The sequence below is a fragment of the Mauremys reevesii genome, linkage group 21 (genome assembly GCF_016161935.1).
Source record: "Mauremys reevesii isolate NIE-2019 linkage group 21, ASM1616193v1, whole genome shotgun sequence".
NCBI classification, from domain to species: domain Eukaryota; kingdom Metazoa; phylum Chordata; order Testudines; family Geoemydidae; genus Mauremys; species Mauremys reevesii.
Window position 1 is genome coordinate 10309999 of NC_052643.1, and position 18329 is coordinate 10328327.

At 47.6% G+C, this 18329-nt stretch overlaps 1 protein-coding gene across 2 annotated transcripts in view; it reads right to left on the minus strand.

Annotated features, from left to right (window-relative positions):
- The window catches only part of SLC25A33 (solute carrier family 25 member 33), a 33920-nt gene extending 18223 nt beyond the window's left edge, over nt 1-15697 (minus strand). The window contains exon 1 of one of the 2 annotated variants that reach the window (XM_039508943.1): nt 15513-15697. In XM_039508943.1, coding sequence (XP_039364877.1) covers nt 15513-15561 — 49 coding nt within the window. In that variant the 5' untranslated portion in view covers nt 15562-15697. Of the gene's footprint in view, nt 1-6764; nt 7022-15512 lie in introns of those variants that run through there. The other variant, XM_039508946.1, reaches the window with a different exon arrangement.
- Between the last annotated feature and the right edge of the window lie 2632 nt (nt 15698-18329).

Here is an 18329-nt window from a genome sequence, read left to right on the forward strand (position 1 = left end):
CTTTCTATAACTTAAACAGGAGAGATCTTCCACAGCTAAACTCCATGGAAGCATCTTAGCACAAGCATCTTAGCATTTCTTGAAGTGATAACATTTATGAGATTCTCTTTGGAGACCACCATTTAATTCAGTGGATCTTATGGTGAAATTGCAATTTAGGTGTTTTCCATTAGAAGGAGGCAAAAAGCTGCCCCCCATCTTACACGCAGGCAAAGCAGTGCCTGCTAGAGTTACAAGGTACTTGCTGGCAAAACTCAGAAGCACCAAAGTAAAGTCTAATGCCAGGTCTACACTAGCGATAAAGAGTCCTGAGGCACCTTATAGACTAACAGACGTATTGGAGCATAAGCTTTTGTGGGTATTCACCCACAAAAGCTTATGCTCCAATACGTCTGTTAGTCTATAAGGTGCCTCAGGACTCTTTATCGCTTTTTACAAGATCCAGACTAACACGGCTCCCCCTCTGACACAGGTCTAACTTTCGCTGCTATAGCCAGGCTGGTTAGGGGTGATTTTCTCTGACATTTCTATCCAGGCAAACACCCTAGTGTTAGGGGCATGCACAAGAATAAAAATTTGGTCGCCTTTGGAGGGGCATTTTTGTGCTCTCTGAGGCTGGCTCCCCTCCTTCTCCCCCCCCGCCCCCCAGTCAGTGGAGCTTGCTCTTCTCCCCCCATCCTGCCCCAGGGCCAGTGGAGCTCACTCTCCCCACCCCGGCACCAGAGGAGTTCTGTGCCCCTGCTGATTGGGGGGGGGGGGAATCTGTGCCCCTGCTTGCCCCCTACTGCACACGCCCCTACCTAGCAGGGATTCACTGAACAATTTTTTTTGGTGGCCTCAGAGTGCGGCCACCAACTCCTGCTGGTGGCCGCCCTGACAATTTTTCCAACCCCAAGCCCCACTGCCCAGGGTCTGAAGCCCGAAGCCCACTGAACACACACACACACACACACACACACACGTCTGCAGAGGCACTACCCGGAGCCTCCAGGACACTGCATGGTGCAGGGCTGCTGATCCCCTGCTGGCGGTGCTAGCAAATGGCAGGGCAGCCAGGAGCAACAGCTGGGTGCTGCAGGGAGGGGCTACTCCTTTGCTGCGCTTCCCCCCCCCCCGCCGAATCTCCATCCAGGAGGCTGTTGTGGCCGCAGAAAAATCCCCTGGTGACCGCATTTGAGAAAAGCTGCCCATAAATGTGCTTCTGGTGGTAGAGCTAATTTTGCTCGCTGAACTGATATAAACTATAAGGGCAAAAGCATTTCTTTTTGTCTGTATAAGCTGCATCTATCTACACTACAGGGGTTTGGACAGCAAAACTTTTAAGGGTAGACTAGGCCTTACTGTAAAGATGATCACAACATCCAGGACTATTTGGAAGGGAAGAGGGTACTTTAATTCCAGTTTCCCCATTATTGTTTGCATTTGCTGGATATGCTGCAAGATTCCTCCCTCCCTTTACCCTTAATAATTCTCCCCCATGCAAACAGCCCCCCACCCCGTGAAAATCTGAAAACTTTAGAGCCCTTAACTATGAGTAATAACTTCAATCAAGTGTGTTTTCCTTCAACTTCTTGATTCTTGCTCCTTCCTACCACAAACAGAAAGAGTTTATCCTAAACCAGTGGCAATCCATGCATTTTACAGTAACAGGCATTCTGAGAGAAAACTTTGCCACTAGCCATTTTAATCCACTTGATTTTGACCTTGGCTGTAGAATAAAGAACTGAAGCCGCTTAGGAAGCTCGGCGCACACACAGCAGCTGAAATTCTGTTGCCTGGATGGAGGCCGAGCTACATTTACAGAAGAGCTGAAACAAAAGACTGACTTTGAACAAGCAGCCTGGCTATTATCAGTGCTTTGTGTACAGAACCTGGGCCTGACATTAGCTATTTGCTCTGCAAATACAACTTTGGAGTACAAGGCTTTAGCACATCTTCCTCAATGCAGCACGCACAGCTCGTGCTGTCCATGTGCTCACCTGAACACAGAGGGTGGAGGGGGAAGGGACCAGGTCCCTAGGCAGGGAAAACCCTTCACAACAAAACCTTCCTCCGCTCCCAGAGTACAGAGTTTAAAATAGTTTGGGGTTGGAATTGCATTCTGAGCATGGATCTGACAGTTACCTCGAGTCCTTCCCTCTGCTCCTGAATGCCTGGATCCAACACTGGCACAACAAACCAGATTCTACCTTCACTTATGGTAGTGCAAATCACAAGTGACTCTGCTGAAATCAATGGTGTAAGTGAGAGGAGAACTTGACTCAGCCTGTCTACACCCCCATCTTAAAGGATTTATCATCCCACAGCAGGAACCAAGGTGATTAATGAATTCCCTTTGAAATGAAAGATTATATAAGCACAGTAGTAGGTTTCTGCTTTCACCAAAGAAAGTCATCATTCCCTATTTACATAAATAACGTGACAGATGCTTTAGTCATACAATCTTCTTTCCTGGCTTTCTTTATAGAGCGTCTTAAGTGCTAGGTGCTATTACCGGGGGGAAAATTGGAGCTACACAAAATTATATGTAAAGCCACTCAAAAAAGACAGAGCTTCATAACCACCATCTTTGCAATGTGTCACCCACATCAGTCTCACCAGCATCCGGTTATACAAATATTTTAAAAAACCCAAACCAGAGTTTATATGCTCGGCAATACCCTCAGGATTCTGGCAGGCTGCAATGGGAGCAGAGGAAGCCCTCTCGCTGTTCCTGGCAAGTCATCAGCCATCAGAGAATTTCAGACCTTACAACAGGGTGCTAGGCGAAAGGCAATCTTGGCTACTGGGGTCCCTTTTTATTCAGGGCCTTAGGACTGCAGCCAAAACTCTGAATTGCATCTTGAGGCAAATGGATGGCAGTGCAAATAGCATGAGCACTTGCTGCCTAATCTGCGCTTTCGTGCTGTTAAACGTAAGAACGCAATGTTATGCTTTAATTATTTATATTACAGTAGCCCTTAGACTGGGATCAGGGCCCCATCATACAGGGACTGTAAGAAACTTTCCCTGCCCAAATAAGCTTACAAATCTAAATGTACAAGACAGATAATGGGTGAGAGAAAGGCAGCATTCTCTCTAGTTTACAGATGGGGAAACTGAAGCACCGAGCGATTAAGTGACTTGCCCAAGTTCACACAGGAAGTGTGCCTTAGAACCAGGAATAGCCCACACTGCACCATGCCAAACATCTAGCTACATCTTGTTTATTTCATATGCATGATAAAAACGAAGTTAACTACTTACAGCCAACAGATTACACAATATGAAAAGGTTATCCGAGTCTAGGATTATTTTTAGAAGCAAGCTGTACAAAATAAAGGCCTAGGGTTTTACGTGAGTATGTTTACTACCACAGCCCTCAGGACTGTGACATGAGAACATTAGGATTCCTATACTGAGTGACATCTCTTGTTATGCAATCTCCTAACCTTCTCAGACACGTGGCCATTCTCCTCCAGCCACCAGCTACCTCCTCCTTGCCATCCTGCCCTGTTCCCACACATGAATTGCCCTTCCATCCTGCCATTAATTCAGTAACCTCAGACACGTATGCAGCCTCTACCATTTAAGTGTAAGTACTTCCTGGAATAAAGTGTGTAACCTTTTGATACACAGCATGAGTTAGTACCTGCATCATCAGCTTTAACCACTCAGGGCAAATGTTACCAACATGATTTTAAACATAACACTATCTAGCAGAGCAAATCTCTGGACTTCAATAGGTTGAGCAAATTCTGTTCATAATATAAATACTCTGCAGGTCAGCTCCAGTAAGTACTTCAGTGCATTAACATCTTGTTCTGATCAGCTGATTTTCTTCCATGTGAGGTTTCCTTGCATCATCTTTCCCTGTGATGTTCTGTTTCCTGGGAAGACAGCTGTTTCCTGGGAAGACAGCTGAAAATAGCCTGCTGTGCATAAAGGAAATACTTTCTAGTATTCCCAGAGTGTCTCATACGCCTACATCTGGGAAAAGGAAAAAAAAGGCAACAACCTTAAACAGCTATGCAAACAAAGCCAAAACCTTGCAATACTGGATTATGAATATGCAGCCAGACCAGAGTTTTAAACGTAAAGGTTACAGCTATCGTGTCCACCAAGACACTGTACTGGTTAAAATTACTTTCATGTACCAGTTGCAAAACTTTAGTTCTCAGGACAAGATACACAGCTTTTATTGCTTCAGCCGCTTGTAAAATTAAAATAAAAGGGGTTCTCAATCCATTTGTTCTTCATTAGGAAAGGGAAAGCAGTCCACAATCAGAAAGGTCTGATAGCTAAAAGTATCGTCTACTCTCTCCACCCTCACCTACGTATTACAGGCAGCAGAAACACGGGATCACAACAGAAGTGGATCTTTCCCATGATGTGAAGAATTCCCATCAGTGCCAGAAGGGCCACAAAGCAGCTAGTAAGCAGTTATGACAAGAACTGATGGGAACCCCTATGTAACTACATACAGGCGGGGCTGGAACAATTTGTATAGTGAGGGTGCTGAGAGACATTGAACTGAACCGTAAACCCTGTATATAATGGAAACCACTTGAAGCTGGGGGGTGCAGTAGCACCCCGCACACTTCTAGTTCCAACACCTATGACTACATAAGCATATTTGTTTATTTATTGTAGCTGCAAATGCTTTATTTAAAAATAAATGAAAAAAAATGAAGTGGGTATTCACCCACGAAAGCTATGCTCCAAAACGTCTGTTAGTCTATAATGTGCCACAAGACTCTTTGCTGCTTTTATTTAAAAATGTCTGGGTTGCTAGGCTCAACATTCGATTGTGCTTCTCTCTTTTTACCTCCCACTTTCTATATTTGCAAAGACCCTGAGATTCATACTTAATGTCTGCCCCAGTACACAGTGACTTTATTCTAAAGAAGCTGTCAGCAGCCCAACAACTCAGGCCATGGCTACACTTGCAAATTTGCAGCAGAGTGTGAAAACACACCTTCCCCAGCGCTGCAAATTGCGGCGCTGCAAAGCGCCAGTGTGGTCAAAGTGTGGTCTAAACGTTATTCCCCACAGGGAGGTGGAGTATGGACAGCGCTGGGAGAGCTCTGCGGCAGCGATTTGAAGTGCAAGTGTAGCCATAGCCATAGTCTATGTGCACGACTCCCGAAACTTAAAACCAAAACTCAACCAGAAAGAGAAACCTGAACTCAGCGTTCCTAGACCAAACATAATGGTTGCGGAAAATTAAGAATGATCAATGGTGTAACTCCAGAAAAAACACAGAATGGGACAAAAACGGCTACAAGCACAGCCAAGGCTACAATGAAGGATAATTTGTGAGAGGACCAGATTGGAAGCCCCTTGTTCACACTGTCGAGCATTTGCTAACACTTTACTCTTACATAGCGTTTCTCATCAGTTGATCTCAAAGCACTTTACAAAGGAGGCCAGTGTCATTTACCCCCATTTTAAATATTGAGAAACTGAGGCACAGAGAAAGGAAGTGACTTGCCCAGGGTCACCCAGCAGGTCAATGGCAGAGTCAGGAATAGAATCATTCCCTTCAGTGAGACCACTCAGGTAAATAATTTCTCATATACACAATTACGGGGTTCACAATCTAGCTCTTACTGCTTCATTGTGTGCCCATCTTCATCCTAGGAAAACTGGAAGCACCGAGAAAAGTTTCCCCACCAGCTAAATTTTGAGTCATCTCAAAGCTAGGGGGTCCTGGGGTGAATGCTCTATCCAGGGCTTTTCCTCAGATTTATTTCACAGTGCAAAGTTCCAGTCTGTTTTTCTGCAACATGCCACATGCTCCAGCAATGAACACACAGTGGGGACAGTTAAGCAGGTCATGCCTTCAATGTTTGAGCACTGCATTAAGTGAGTGAAATAAGCCGATGCATACTCAGGGACTGAAGCAGATTTTGTATTAAAATAAGTAATGAAATAAGGACAAGCAGACAAGCCCTTTAATTATATTAAGCATTCAATAAAGTTCCAGCTAATAATTTTGTTACCAGGTACATGAATTCTTGCAAAGCATTTTCCTGTTCTTCAGATCAGTGTTGTGTTTAGACACTAGTCAGGAAATAGAAAGACCTTTTTCTTATCAGAGACCGGTAGACAAGCATAGGACTGGGAACCAAGAACTCGAGTCCTAATGCGGATTTTGCCCATGACTTACTATGTGGACCTGCAAGTCATGTTAACCTGTGTCTCCCCGTTTCCCCCATCTGTAAGGTAGGTGAATTAGTATTGTCCTCCTCCCAGAGGGTGTTGTAAGGATTAGTGTTTGCGCTGCACTAACCTCTGCTGGAGCAATTTGTAAGAAGATCTCCTCTGCCCTATTACTTATTGATTTAAGAAAACCCCACAAATCTACCTGCTACGGCAAGTGCTCTACATGGAGCTTTATATATATATATATATATATATATATATATATATATATATATATATATATATATATAAATAAATAAAATTGGAGATATACCTATCTCCTAGAACTGGAAGGGACCTTGGAAGGTCACTGAGTCCAGCCCCCTGCCTTCACTAGCAGGACCGAGTACTGATTTTTGCCCCAGATCCTTAAGTGGCCCCCTCAAGGATTCAACTCACAACCCTGGGTTTAGCAGGCCAATGCTCAAACCACTGAGCTATCCCTCTAAATAGAGTTTTTCCACCATGAACACACGACACCAATGTTTTGTGACCTGCACTGGCTACCCAGTGGCTCCCAGGTGAAGTTTAAAGGTGTTGGTTTTGATCAATAGAGCCTTAAATGGCCTGGGGCTCACCTGCTTGAAACACCTCTTGCAGATGCAGTGATGCCATTTAAAACATTGGCAGTGATCAAACTAGAGCAACTGTGGATGCAACTGAGAGTAGCCAGGAAGGTTCTCTGTGATGAATCCTTGTATCTTCCTCATCTTTGGAATCTGCCCGCACACCTTTGGTCTGAAATAGCTTGAGCTGGTTGACCTCCAGGGCATACTGCAAACCCAATCTTTTCCAGCAGGCTTTTCAAGAGGGCTTCTTCGCTGGCTGTTTCTTTTGGAATCTGCGAAGCAGGGGAGCTTTTGAATTGGGCCCCAATCCTGGAAACACTTAGGTGCACACACAATTTTATTAAAGCTAATGTTAAAAGAAATATAATATATAGGTTGGGAAAAGAGTGTCTGTACATCTAGGTATAGTGCTTAGATTATCCACATACAAATTTCAGAGTGGTAGCCATGTTAGTCTACTTATTCTTTTCACATATACAAAGTTAGTTTTTTTTAAAAAGTCATATGATACAGAGAGTACATAATCAACAATAACCCAAATTTAGGTGAATAGATTTAATACAGTTCAGATATTAGAATTCAAATACTTGAGTACATCACTCATGAAAAGTTGTACAGAGATTTGGTTATGGAAAGCACATATATCAATGAGTGGAGACTGAGAATTAGTTAGGTTGGTTGTCCATTTAGAAAATACAATCCATGAGGAAAATATTTGTTCCTTTTCTGACTGCACTTCTCATCTGCACTCCAGCTCATCCCTCCTGGTACTGCCGATGTCCGGTGATGTGTTCTATATAGATGTCCCTCGACCACCTGATGGCAGCCGACACCATGAGTTGCCGCATCAGCTGAGCATAGCATTGACTGATTCCGCATTCTCTCAGCACTTGCTCTTATTGGGGTCCCATGCGCCTAAGGCTCCAACGATCAGTGCGTGTGTCTGGACCTGGTAACCCTTAACTCTCAAGGTTTTGGCCAGAGGGGCATATTTCTCTACCTTTTGAGCTCGGGCATCGTGGAAGGCCAGGGTCCTGTTATCTAATGGCACTGTGAAATCCACCATGATGATCTTCTTCTGGTCCTCGCTGATGATGACGATGTCCAGTCGCAGTTGGCTGTTGGTTCCAGGGATGGCTGAGTTTACGGCAACCTTCCCCAGGGGTGGCGGAATGGCTCTGGCCAGGCAATCTTTGATGGCGTTGTATTGCAGCTGACAAGCTCTCTCATGGGGCTTGCAGCTACACAGGACATGGGGTGGCATCTCATTGTCGTAGCCACACTTCCAGCATCGCTTGTCCCAATTCCCGTGGTGGATGGCTCCATTCAGTGGGACGCAGTTGAGCCAGGCCCTGTGGATGAACCTCCAGTCGGCAAATCAGATGAAGCTGCCCCTGGGGAGGAAGTGATTGCTGGCGAACGCCTTGCCCTGGTCCAGCTTCCGTTTCAGGTTTTCCACATATTGGCAGCAGATGGCATCCTTCAGGGTCCTCTCTAGCATGGTTCTAGCTCTCGGAGTGATGATAGTGTGATATGTATTATTCACCAGTGGCACCAGGATTTCCAGCTCTTGGCATTCCTCGCACCATGTCCAGTGGCAGCCAATACGCTTCTCCAGTTGTTGTGTAGCATTGCGGGAACAAGTCCAGAGTGAAGCAAAGTCTCTCCATCTCTTCCAAATTCACCTTCCAGCAAGCCGCTCAGGTAGGTGGCGACATCTTGATTAGATAGAGTCCTAGCGATTCGCTTCGTGATGGCATCCTGCAGAGTGCTTTCCGCAACGTTCCTCACTGTGGAGTCTGGGCACGTCAGAAGGTAGAAGGCGTGAGTGATCACAGCAACGTCGCACAGATCACCCATTTGAGGGACTTTGGCACAGCCTTGCTGTGTGAGATGTACACCAGTTCAATGGTGGCCCTTTGAGGAAGAAACATCCACTTCTTTACCAGATGCCGGATGGTGCTGTCTGCCTTGTTCAGATGTACCTTCTCCATGGCAGATTGCCTCAGGATGAATGAGATATGGGACACCAGGAAGCTGTTCAAGGCATTGATCTTCTGCCATGGTGCCAGTAGGGAGGAGTTGATCCCTGGCCACATCTCTTAGGATCTCCACGATGGTATCCTCAGGTGTCTGCTGGACATGGAAACCCGTCAGCATGCTGAAATGTTCATACACTTGCCCGTCCTCGAGGAAGATCATGGGTTCACCCTGGATCTGAAAAGACATTGCCTGGACTGAATCCCTTCTACTGCCATCGATATGCAGGGATGCACACTTCCTGGCATTGAAGCAGAGTCCCATCCTGTTGGCTGCCTGGCTGGCGACGTACTCACACAACTGGTCTCATTGGTTTGAATTGGGACTATTCACCTGGGTAAAGCTATACATGTGGGATGTGTTTGTGGGATCAGGGTGTTAGTTCGTAATGCCTTTTTGCTGCACGGTGGTTGTACAGACCCCCTGCCAGTTCTGGAGGGGGGAAAGGGGAGCATTACAGCCTCCATTTCAAAGGAATGATTCCAAGGAAACTCCACCAATAAATACTATTCACTATGCTGTAGGGCCAGATCCTCTGCCCACTGACTTCAATAGTGCAGAAACAGGGCCAGAAGGAGTCCAGACTCTCAAATGGGCACAGTTCTGTTTTTCAATTCATCTCTCATTCTTCTTTGTTGCTGATTACATCTTTCTTGCCTCAGACTCATCCTTCCAATCCACAGCACAGGAGGATTTGCTTTGCTGTCGTTAGTGTGACCCTTAGAAGGAACACTCCATCTAACAAAACAAGAAGAAATCAGCAAGAACCACTGTGACTGCCTAAGATTAGGAGCTCTTCCAAACAGTTTATTTGAACAATGCCTAGCAGATAGCCCAGTAGCACCCATAACTATCTACATGTCTTAGGTTTTCATGTGGACTTGTCACCATAGTAACATAGCACCTAACAATCTTTAATTGTAAATATCCTCAAGCAACACATAATGGGTGGGAGAAAGACACAGCACAACTCAGACATCCGCCTCAGCTATCCCCAACAGGCCCCCTATTGAGCCCTTACAGCTGGCTAATTTCTCGGATGTCTTGGTAGAAACAGGTCTAGAGGAAGAGTTTAAGTTCCGTGATTAAGAGTTCACATGGAAGAAAGCAGGAAGACAAATGAACCAGGGCAGAGGGAGCCTCTGGCAGAGATGAAGAGGAGTGGTTGGTCACATGCTTAAGAGCTGTAAGTGTTAAATAGGATAACCATGCTGTGACCACCTAGGAACTTCACTGTCACCACTATGCTGCATAAAACAGCTTTATGAATTTCACACAGATCCTCTGGCCTCAGGAGTGCAGGCTGCGAGCTTAAGGAAAGACTCCCCGACTACTTTGTTATTTTCATTTTTATAGACATTTCTGTGGTGCTCGTCACCATCATATGTTCGCAGTACAGGGACTGAGCACACAGTTGAGCAATTCCAGCCCAATCCAATACAGGGTAGTAGTGCACATTTGCACTAGCTTGGTTTGTTACAGTACCATTACTGCTGTTGAGTGTGAACAGTTAGTCACGTGGATGATTGACAGCAAGGACAGACCCTCAGCACAGGGATCCTTTTCCGTACAGAGCCTATCCTACCTGAAATCCACCTCCTGTGCCTTACTGCCAAACCTGTGGTCACAAGGGTGTTGAGCTAGATCCCCTCATTAGAAAAGAGGGGACGGTTGGTAGGGTGTTTCCTGTGACAGCCCAAGTTTGGTGACTTTCTAGGTACGCTGAAAGAGACACCTGTTCAATAGGATCTCTGGAGAAGCTGAGGTTAGGTGGTGAAGGGGATGGCTCAAGTCCTGTGGAACTGATTTTAATGCGGCTGAGGATCAATTTAATTATATTTATTGTACAATTACGTTGGGGCAGCTGGAACCTTGGATAGGCATCTTTATTATCTACATAAATGAACAGACAGGGCCCCCATCTCAATGGCGGGATCCAGATACTACTGTACTTAAGGCAACATGTATTACTCCAAGCCAGAAGGCAAAAGGTAGTGCCTTCAGAAAACAGCTTTGTGGTTTTGAAATTTACTGGCTGAATCAGTATTGCTAGCTTGAAAAACAAAGAGTATAAAAAGTTGCAATGGTTCCTGGCATTTCTGGGTAAATAACTTTCCCAGAGTGTTCTGGGCTCCACCTTTTAAAGAGTTGTAAACTTCTTCCCTATTTTTAAACTTATTTTTATGTCAAAGTTCAGTATACTACAGGCAGGATCCTGGATGTTCTGAAAGTGACTACAAGATGGAAAGGCTACAAAAAGCTCTCCTTTCTCCTCCTGGATAACTTTCTGTAGTAATACAAAGGACTACGAGGTTTACACCGACGCTCTGATCGTTGGGGCCCTGGGTGCCTGGGACCCCTGTAATGAACGCGTACTGCGGACCTGTGGGGTGGGCCGTCGCTACGCGCGGCTCATGAGACACCTAATGGTCTCGGACACTATTCGATGGTCTAGAGACATTTACACAGAGCACATCACCGGCCACCGTCAATACTAAGAGTGAGCCGGCGTGACTTCGTGCACCCACAAGGGAGAAGAGACCTGTAAACCTCCCCTGTTGGACTTTATCCCCTGAGCCCTGAACCAACCGAACTGAACTCCGCCATGTGAGGGTCATCCTATCCCCATTACCCGGCCCGCTTATTTATACCCATAACTGTCTTTAACTGTTGTATGAGTGATGTACCCTCACTGCTTGCTGACTGTATCTTGATCTCACCCACCGTATACCCCGCATTGGGGACATTGCAGACTGTAAATATTATGTGCTGTCCAATACCAAAATACTAGCATCCCCCTATACTCTGTATGTTACCTCCGATGACCAATAACTGACGTTGCAAACCCTCTGTATCATTTATTTTTAAACATTTTCTAATAAACTTTTCAATCTGTTCTTATCAGTTTAAAAAATACTGTGTGTGTGTCTCTCTCGCTCTCTCTCATTTTATGGTTGAAATTCTTAAGAGAAAAATCCTGCAATTCTGACACTAAGTAATTACATGAAGCTGGGCTTATAATGGAAATTGACCAATCTTTTTGGATAGTTCATCTGTCTGCATTGCAGAACCCTCTTCCAAACTACTTGCCAACTGACAGTACTTCAGTGGACTAAATGAAATTGATTGCTGATCTTAATCTAGTAAGCAAGGCTCCACTATTAACATCTCAGAACACTGGTCTGTTGCTAAATAGAGGACTTCAGTCTCCAGTATCTTCTGGCATCTTTTGGAACATTAGGTTATGCGGTTTCACAGCCTTGCTTTTTAAATCTCAGCCTATGCAAGAAGTTCTAAATATGCTCTGAATTGGGGGAGAATGTTTGCAGTTAAGTGATGGTCTGTCAAGTTGCCTGAAGACCACAGGCTAAGCTCTGCCTTTGGATGGTGTCCTGCAGCTCCCATTGACTTTAACAGGAGACACAGATAAGGGCAGGATTTAGTCTCAAGTCATTCGTTTAACAAATTCAGCAAAACGTCAGTTATATACAATTTTTTACTTATACACGCTTGGATATCAGAGCAAACATCTGACTTTTCTCAGTCTGGTCCCAAGACCCACCAAGTTAGAGTACGTCTTCACTAGCAACATGGCAGCACCAGCGCTATAAAAAAACCCACCTCCATGAGGGGAGTAGCACTGTCTACGCTGCCACTTTACAACACTGAAATTTGCAGTGCTCGGCCGGGGGGGTGGGGTGTTTTTTCACACCCCTGAGTGAGAAAGTTGCAGCACTGTAACGTGCCAGTGTAGACAAGGCCTTAGACTCCTACCTTTACTGCCTAAGAGCAGCCTTGCAAACCTGTCATAATTTGCCAACCCTGGCACAGACTCCATTGGCTTTTATTATGAAGACAATGAGAACATACAGTTTTATAATTCTGATCAATACACACAAAAAGGCTTTAATGTTAATAGTAGGTCAGTACAGAAACACAACTGGGTAGGATGCTGCTTTTTAGGTCTCATGTCTCAAGCAAAAGCCTCTGAACTGTGCTCTTATGTAATCAAGAAACAAAACACAAAGCCTTAAAGCTATTGAAATTCGCTTTGGACAAGACTGAATTCTAGCATGTGGTCGACCACAACTATCAACTGCCATTACCCTTCTTCCCAAGTCATCCTCATAAAACATTCACCGCTCATCTCCACTGCTAAGATCGAGAAAAACAAAATCCACCCCATCCTTACATCCCTTGCACTTGCATCTGAAAGAAACCTAAGGCTTCCAGGCATTCAATCACTGCATTAAAAGAAAATATTCTAGCCCTGCCACACTTTTTCATGACATGGTCTCTTCTATAGTGCAGACGTGGACCTAGTGACCCCATCACAAACTGCTCTTTTCCCTTTGCCTGTTTCATCCTTCACCAGCTTTACAGCATGAATGCATAATACATGTCCTCAGAATGTTCCTTTCCCCTACCAGAAATAATCAATGCCAAAGAATAGATGATTACACTGACCATTCCAGGAAGGTAGTGACATTTATACAGAGTCCAAACTTCACTCTTATGGGGACATTCTCAAGGAAGAGAGACACTTTTTGTCACTGAGGTGCAGGAGGGGGAAGAAGCACTAAACCATTCAGCCTCTGGAGGAATGAACACAGATTGCTATGTTGCTACTCCATGGCTCTTTCTGGCTTCGTAGATTAATGGCAATTACTGCTCAGGGTATCCCTGGATGGGGCACTCCAGCGCAGTTGTGTTTCCAGCCAAGTGACCCCCATATAAAATGCCCACAAAGTCCATACCAAAGGCTGACAAGGGAGGTAAGCACCTCCCTACTACCTTCTCCGTTGCCAACACCATCAATGCTGCACCAAAAATACCCGCATTCCCTTAACAATCATAAGGCTTTAGACTTGCTTGCCCCTAATGATGCAATACTTGGAAAAGATGTTTTATTTTGCTAGCATGCAATACAGTTCCACTGCAAGGAGGCAGCAGCAGCAACAGCTTACACAGCCTTATTGCAATGGCACAAACAACAAGAATGCAGGGGAAGGAGGTGGCTGAGACAAGGGAAGATTTAAAAGACTGAAGGAAAACAAACTAGCAGGTAATAGCAACCCAACAGCTGATTGCAGGTGACATGGAGACAGAGAAAGCAACAATACTGTAACATCAAGTGTTTGCACTATCAAAATATACGTATAAAAGGATGGCGAACTGCAGCTCAAAGCGAAAGTTTCCAGTGAGGTTATAAGCAGCTGAAAACAGGTTATAATGAAAAACTCAGTACAAGCCAGAACTGCAATAGTAGCAGCATGGATACAGGGCACCTCCAGATATCACCACCGCTTTGGCCTGTATTGTCAGCAGGTATATCCTATGTGCCTGCACTACAGCATGAACTTTTTGGGTCATGGATTGTGCCTTCCATGTCCACACAGCACAGAGTACATTGCCAGGCAGGAGAATGAGCCGGTCTGCCCTAACCCCCAGCCTTGGCTGCTGATGAAACGCATGTTCTACCATGTGTGTGTAGGTGTGTGTGTGCAGCTAACACCTGTGAACCTCATTAACCCCATCCCTGCCCATACTCTCCCCCCCCCCCAGCCCTCTCTGCACTGACGCACATTTGGGTGGGCGAGTATGTGTGTGGGGGGGTACTTCCCCTTCCTCCCTATCCCACGTGAGAGACTATTCAAGTCTCACCCTTCCTATACAAAACCTCTTTATAACCGGAACCTTTTAAGAGACTATCTAGAGCAGGCGTCAGCAACCTTTCCGAAGTGCTGTGCCGAGTCTTCATTTATTCACTCTGATTTAAGGTTTCGCGTGCCAGTCATACATATTAACGTTTTTAGAAGAAGGTCTCTTTCTATAAGTCTATAATACCTAACTAAACTATTGTTGTATGCAAAGTAAATAAGGTTTTTAAAATGTTTAAGCAGCTTCATTTAAAATTAAATTTAAACGCAGAGCCCCCCCCCGGACCCGTGGCCAGGACCCAGGCAGTGTGAGTGCCACTGAAAATCAGCTCCTGTGCTGCCTTCGGCACATGTGCCATAGGCTGCCTACCCCTGATCTAGAGAGATCAGCACGAGGGGAAGGGAAGATGAAGGGGGGGGGAAGGAGAAGCGGGGGCTGAGCCAGGACACCCCGGGGGGGGGGAGGCGGCGGGGGGCTGAGCCAGGACACCCTGGGAAGCGGCGGGGGCTGAGCCAGGACACCCCGGGGAAGCGGCGGGGCTGAGCCAGGACACCCCGGGGAAGCGGCGGGGGCTGAGCCAGGACACCCGGGGGGAAGCGGCGGGGGCTGAGCCAGGACACCCCGGGGAAGGGAGGAGCGGGGCTGAGCCAGGACACCCCGGGGAAGGGAGGAGCGGGGGCTGAGCCAGGACACCCCGGGGAAGGGAGGAGCGGGGCTGAGCCAGGACACCCCGGGGAAGGGAGGAGAGGGGGCTGAGCCAGGACACCCCGGGGAAGGGAGGAGCGGGGCTGAGCCAGGACACCCCGGGGAAGGGAGGAGCGGGGCTGAGCCAGGACACCCCGGGAAGGGAGGAGCGGGGAGGCTGAGCCAGGACATCCCGGGGAAGCGGGGGCTGAGCCAGGACACCCGGGAGGGGAAGCGGCGGGGCTGAGCCAGGACACCCCGGGGGGGGGGGAAGCGGCGGGGGGCTGAGCCAGGACCCCCGGGGGGGGGGGGCGGCAGGGCGCGGAGGCGGCCGAGCCCCGGCCCCCGGGGACGGCCGGGCCCGCGCACTCACCCCGGCGAAGAGGTGGAGCAGCGTGTTCTCCTGCGCGGCGCCCGCCATGGCTCCGCCGCCGGCTCCTGCGACCGGCACCGCGGCTGCCTCCTCACTGCGACTGCGCCGGCCGGGCCCGGGACCAGGGCCTGGCGGGGGCGGAGCCTCTGGAGTCACGTGAAGCCGGCGGGATGTGAACCCACCAACCAGGGGCTGAGCCGGGCGGGACCTTCGGGGGGCGGGGCGGGGGCGCTGGCACTGACGTCATAGGGAAAAACGAAAGCTCTGACGCTACAATAGGCGGTTGGGGAGACGAGGCTGGGGCGTTGTGGGGTGGGGACAAAGGAGGGGGTGCAATGGGATGGGGTGCAAGGAGATTGTGGGATGGGGGTGCTGGGAGATTGTGGGGTGCAATTGGATGGGGGTGCAAGGAGAGTGGGGGTGCAGTGGGATGGGGTGCAAAGAGATTGTGGGGTGCAGTGGGATGGGGGTGCAATGGGATGGGGTGCAAGGAGATTGGGGGTGCAATGGGATGGGGTGCATGGAGATTGGGGGGTGCAATGGGATAGGAATGCAATTGGATGGGGTGCAGGGAGATTGTGGGGTGCAGTGGGATGGGGGTGCAAGGAGATTGGGGTGCAATGGGATGGGGTGCATGGAGATTGGGGGGTGCAATGGGATAGGAATGCAATTGGATGGGGTGCAGGGAGATTGTGGGGTGCAGTGGGATGGGGGTGAAGGAGATTGGGGTGCAATGGGATGGGGTGCATGGAGATTGGGGGGTGCAGTGGGATGGGGGGGCACATCCCAGGGACTGCAGTGGGGGTGCATGGGATGGGAATGAAGACTTGGGGCTGGTGCAATGAGATTGGAAGGGGTATGCAAGGGTGTGAGTTTAGGGCTGGCACATTGGGGCTGGGAAGCACAGCAGGGGTAGGGATGCAGGGGCAACCAGGTAGGGGTGCACTGAGATTAGCTATGCAGCAAGAAGACTGTGCAGTGGCAATGGGGTTTCAGCAAGCAGGTCGGCAATGCACGGCGGCTGTGTGTACACCAAGGAGGCAGCTTTTGCAGTGGGGCTTGATTCCATTAAGGAAGCAGTCAAATCAGTTTGTAGTGAGGTTCAGTGGGCCAGGACTTTTCCAATGGGGCAGGTTGTTGGAACCTAGGGTACAACAGAGCAACTGTTTGCAACTGTGCAGAGTGTTGTTTGCAGTCTTTCACACAGATTGATGCTACAATGTGGTGACTAGGTTGCAGATATTTAGGCCTTGAGATGGGTGGAGATTTGAGATCAGAGGGTTGATGATAGTGTCTGATAGGATAGTTCCAGGCTATAAACTCAAAGCCTTCCTGAGATAAGAGAATCTTATCTGATCCTCATTCCCTTATGATTGCCTTGCTGGGTGGAGTTCCTGGGTGTTAAAGCTGAGTGCATAATACTGCTAGCTACCATACCTGGGTGAAGTCAGTGAGGATTGCGAGGGATGAAAGTGGTGGCACGATTTGTCCCAAAAGTATTTTGCTACTGATGTATTTCAGACTAAATAAACTAAATGCTGCATCTTTTCCCTGAGTGTAATGTCACCCTCTTTTGCACACCTAATATCTCCCTCGCCTCTCCTTCAAATCTCTCAACAAAACTGTCAGCTAACATCCCATCCCCATCATGCTCCTCTATCCAGGTGTTTTCTATAGTCATTCACCTGCCTGACCTGGCAGGATTGAAACTCATAGACTTTAAGGTCAGAAGGGACCATTATGATCATCTAGCCTGTTCAGAATGATGCCATCTAGCAGCTTAATGTCAAAGGTAATGTGACATCCTTTCCTCTCCCGTTCAATTTCATTATCTAACCTTGGCTCAGATGATCTGGCGCTGCTCTACTGTTCTTGCACTTTCTGGTCTGATTTTTGGGCAGTATCCTCCAGTCTGCAATTTACAAGGGCTGCTTTTTCTGGGTCCAAAGTCTCTGTCCTGCCCTCCCCACTTGCTCTGTATCTGCAGCCAACCCGAACTTTTTTAAAAGCGCGTTAGCCTGAGACCTAGGGCATGTCAATGCAAGCGCTTACTGTGCTCCCACTAAACTGGAGTGTACGTCTATAGCACTCCAGCATGCCACAAAGAGTGTCTAGGTGGACTCTGCTGAGGTGCAGATTGATACAGGGTCCACATAGACATGTAGTGTGTGGCACACTGGCACACTGTAGATTTACACCCCAGCGTGCCACACAGTAAGTGCTCATGCAGACATGCACCAAGACTGAGGCCCTCTCTGTACTCGTGGTTGCACTGCAGGACCTGGTTACAACAGTCGTCACCTAACATGGTTAAAGCATGGCTCTGTTTTCGCTATAGAATCATAGGGGTAGATTCCTGAATGGTGCCAAAGCTTTCGACTTTCCCAGGCTTTGAGCAGGGAGGATCTCAAGCCTGAGCCCTGAACATCTACACCACAACTAAACTGCCCCTTTTCCTGAGCCCTGTGAGCCTGCGTGAGGGCTTAATTGCACTGTAGACATACCCTTAGTTGAATTCCTGCAGGGGAAGCAGGGTTGCCATCTTGAGGAGCTTGTCCAACAGAACGAATTCAGCTACCCTTATCTCCTGGGGCAAAGCTAATGAACTGTGACGACATTGCATCCAAACCACCAGTTAAGTGCATTACAAACCACTTCATCACAGTGACATATTTTGGGATGCATGCAGGGCTAATACAAATGCTGCTGGAAGTATGGCCTTGTGTTCACTAACTCACCCAAGTTGCACTGTCCTGTAGATGTAGAGCTGCGTCAGTGGTAGCAATGATGGGATTGCCTAATGCAGGCAGGCCTTA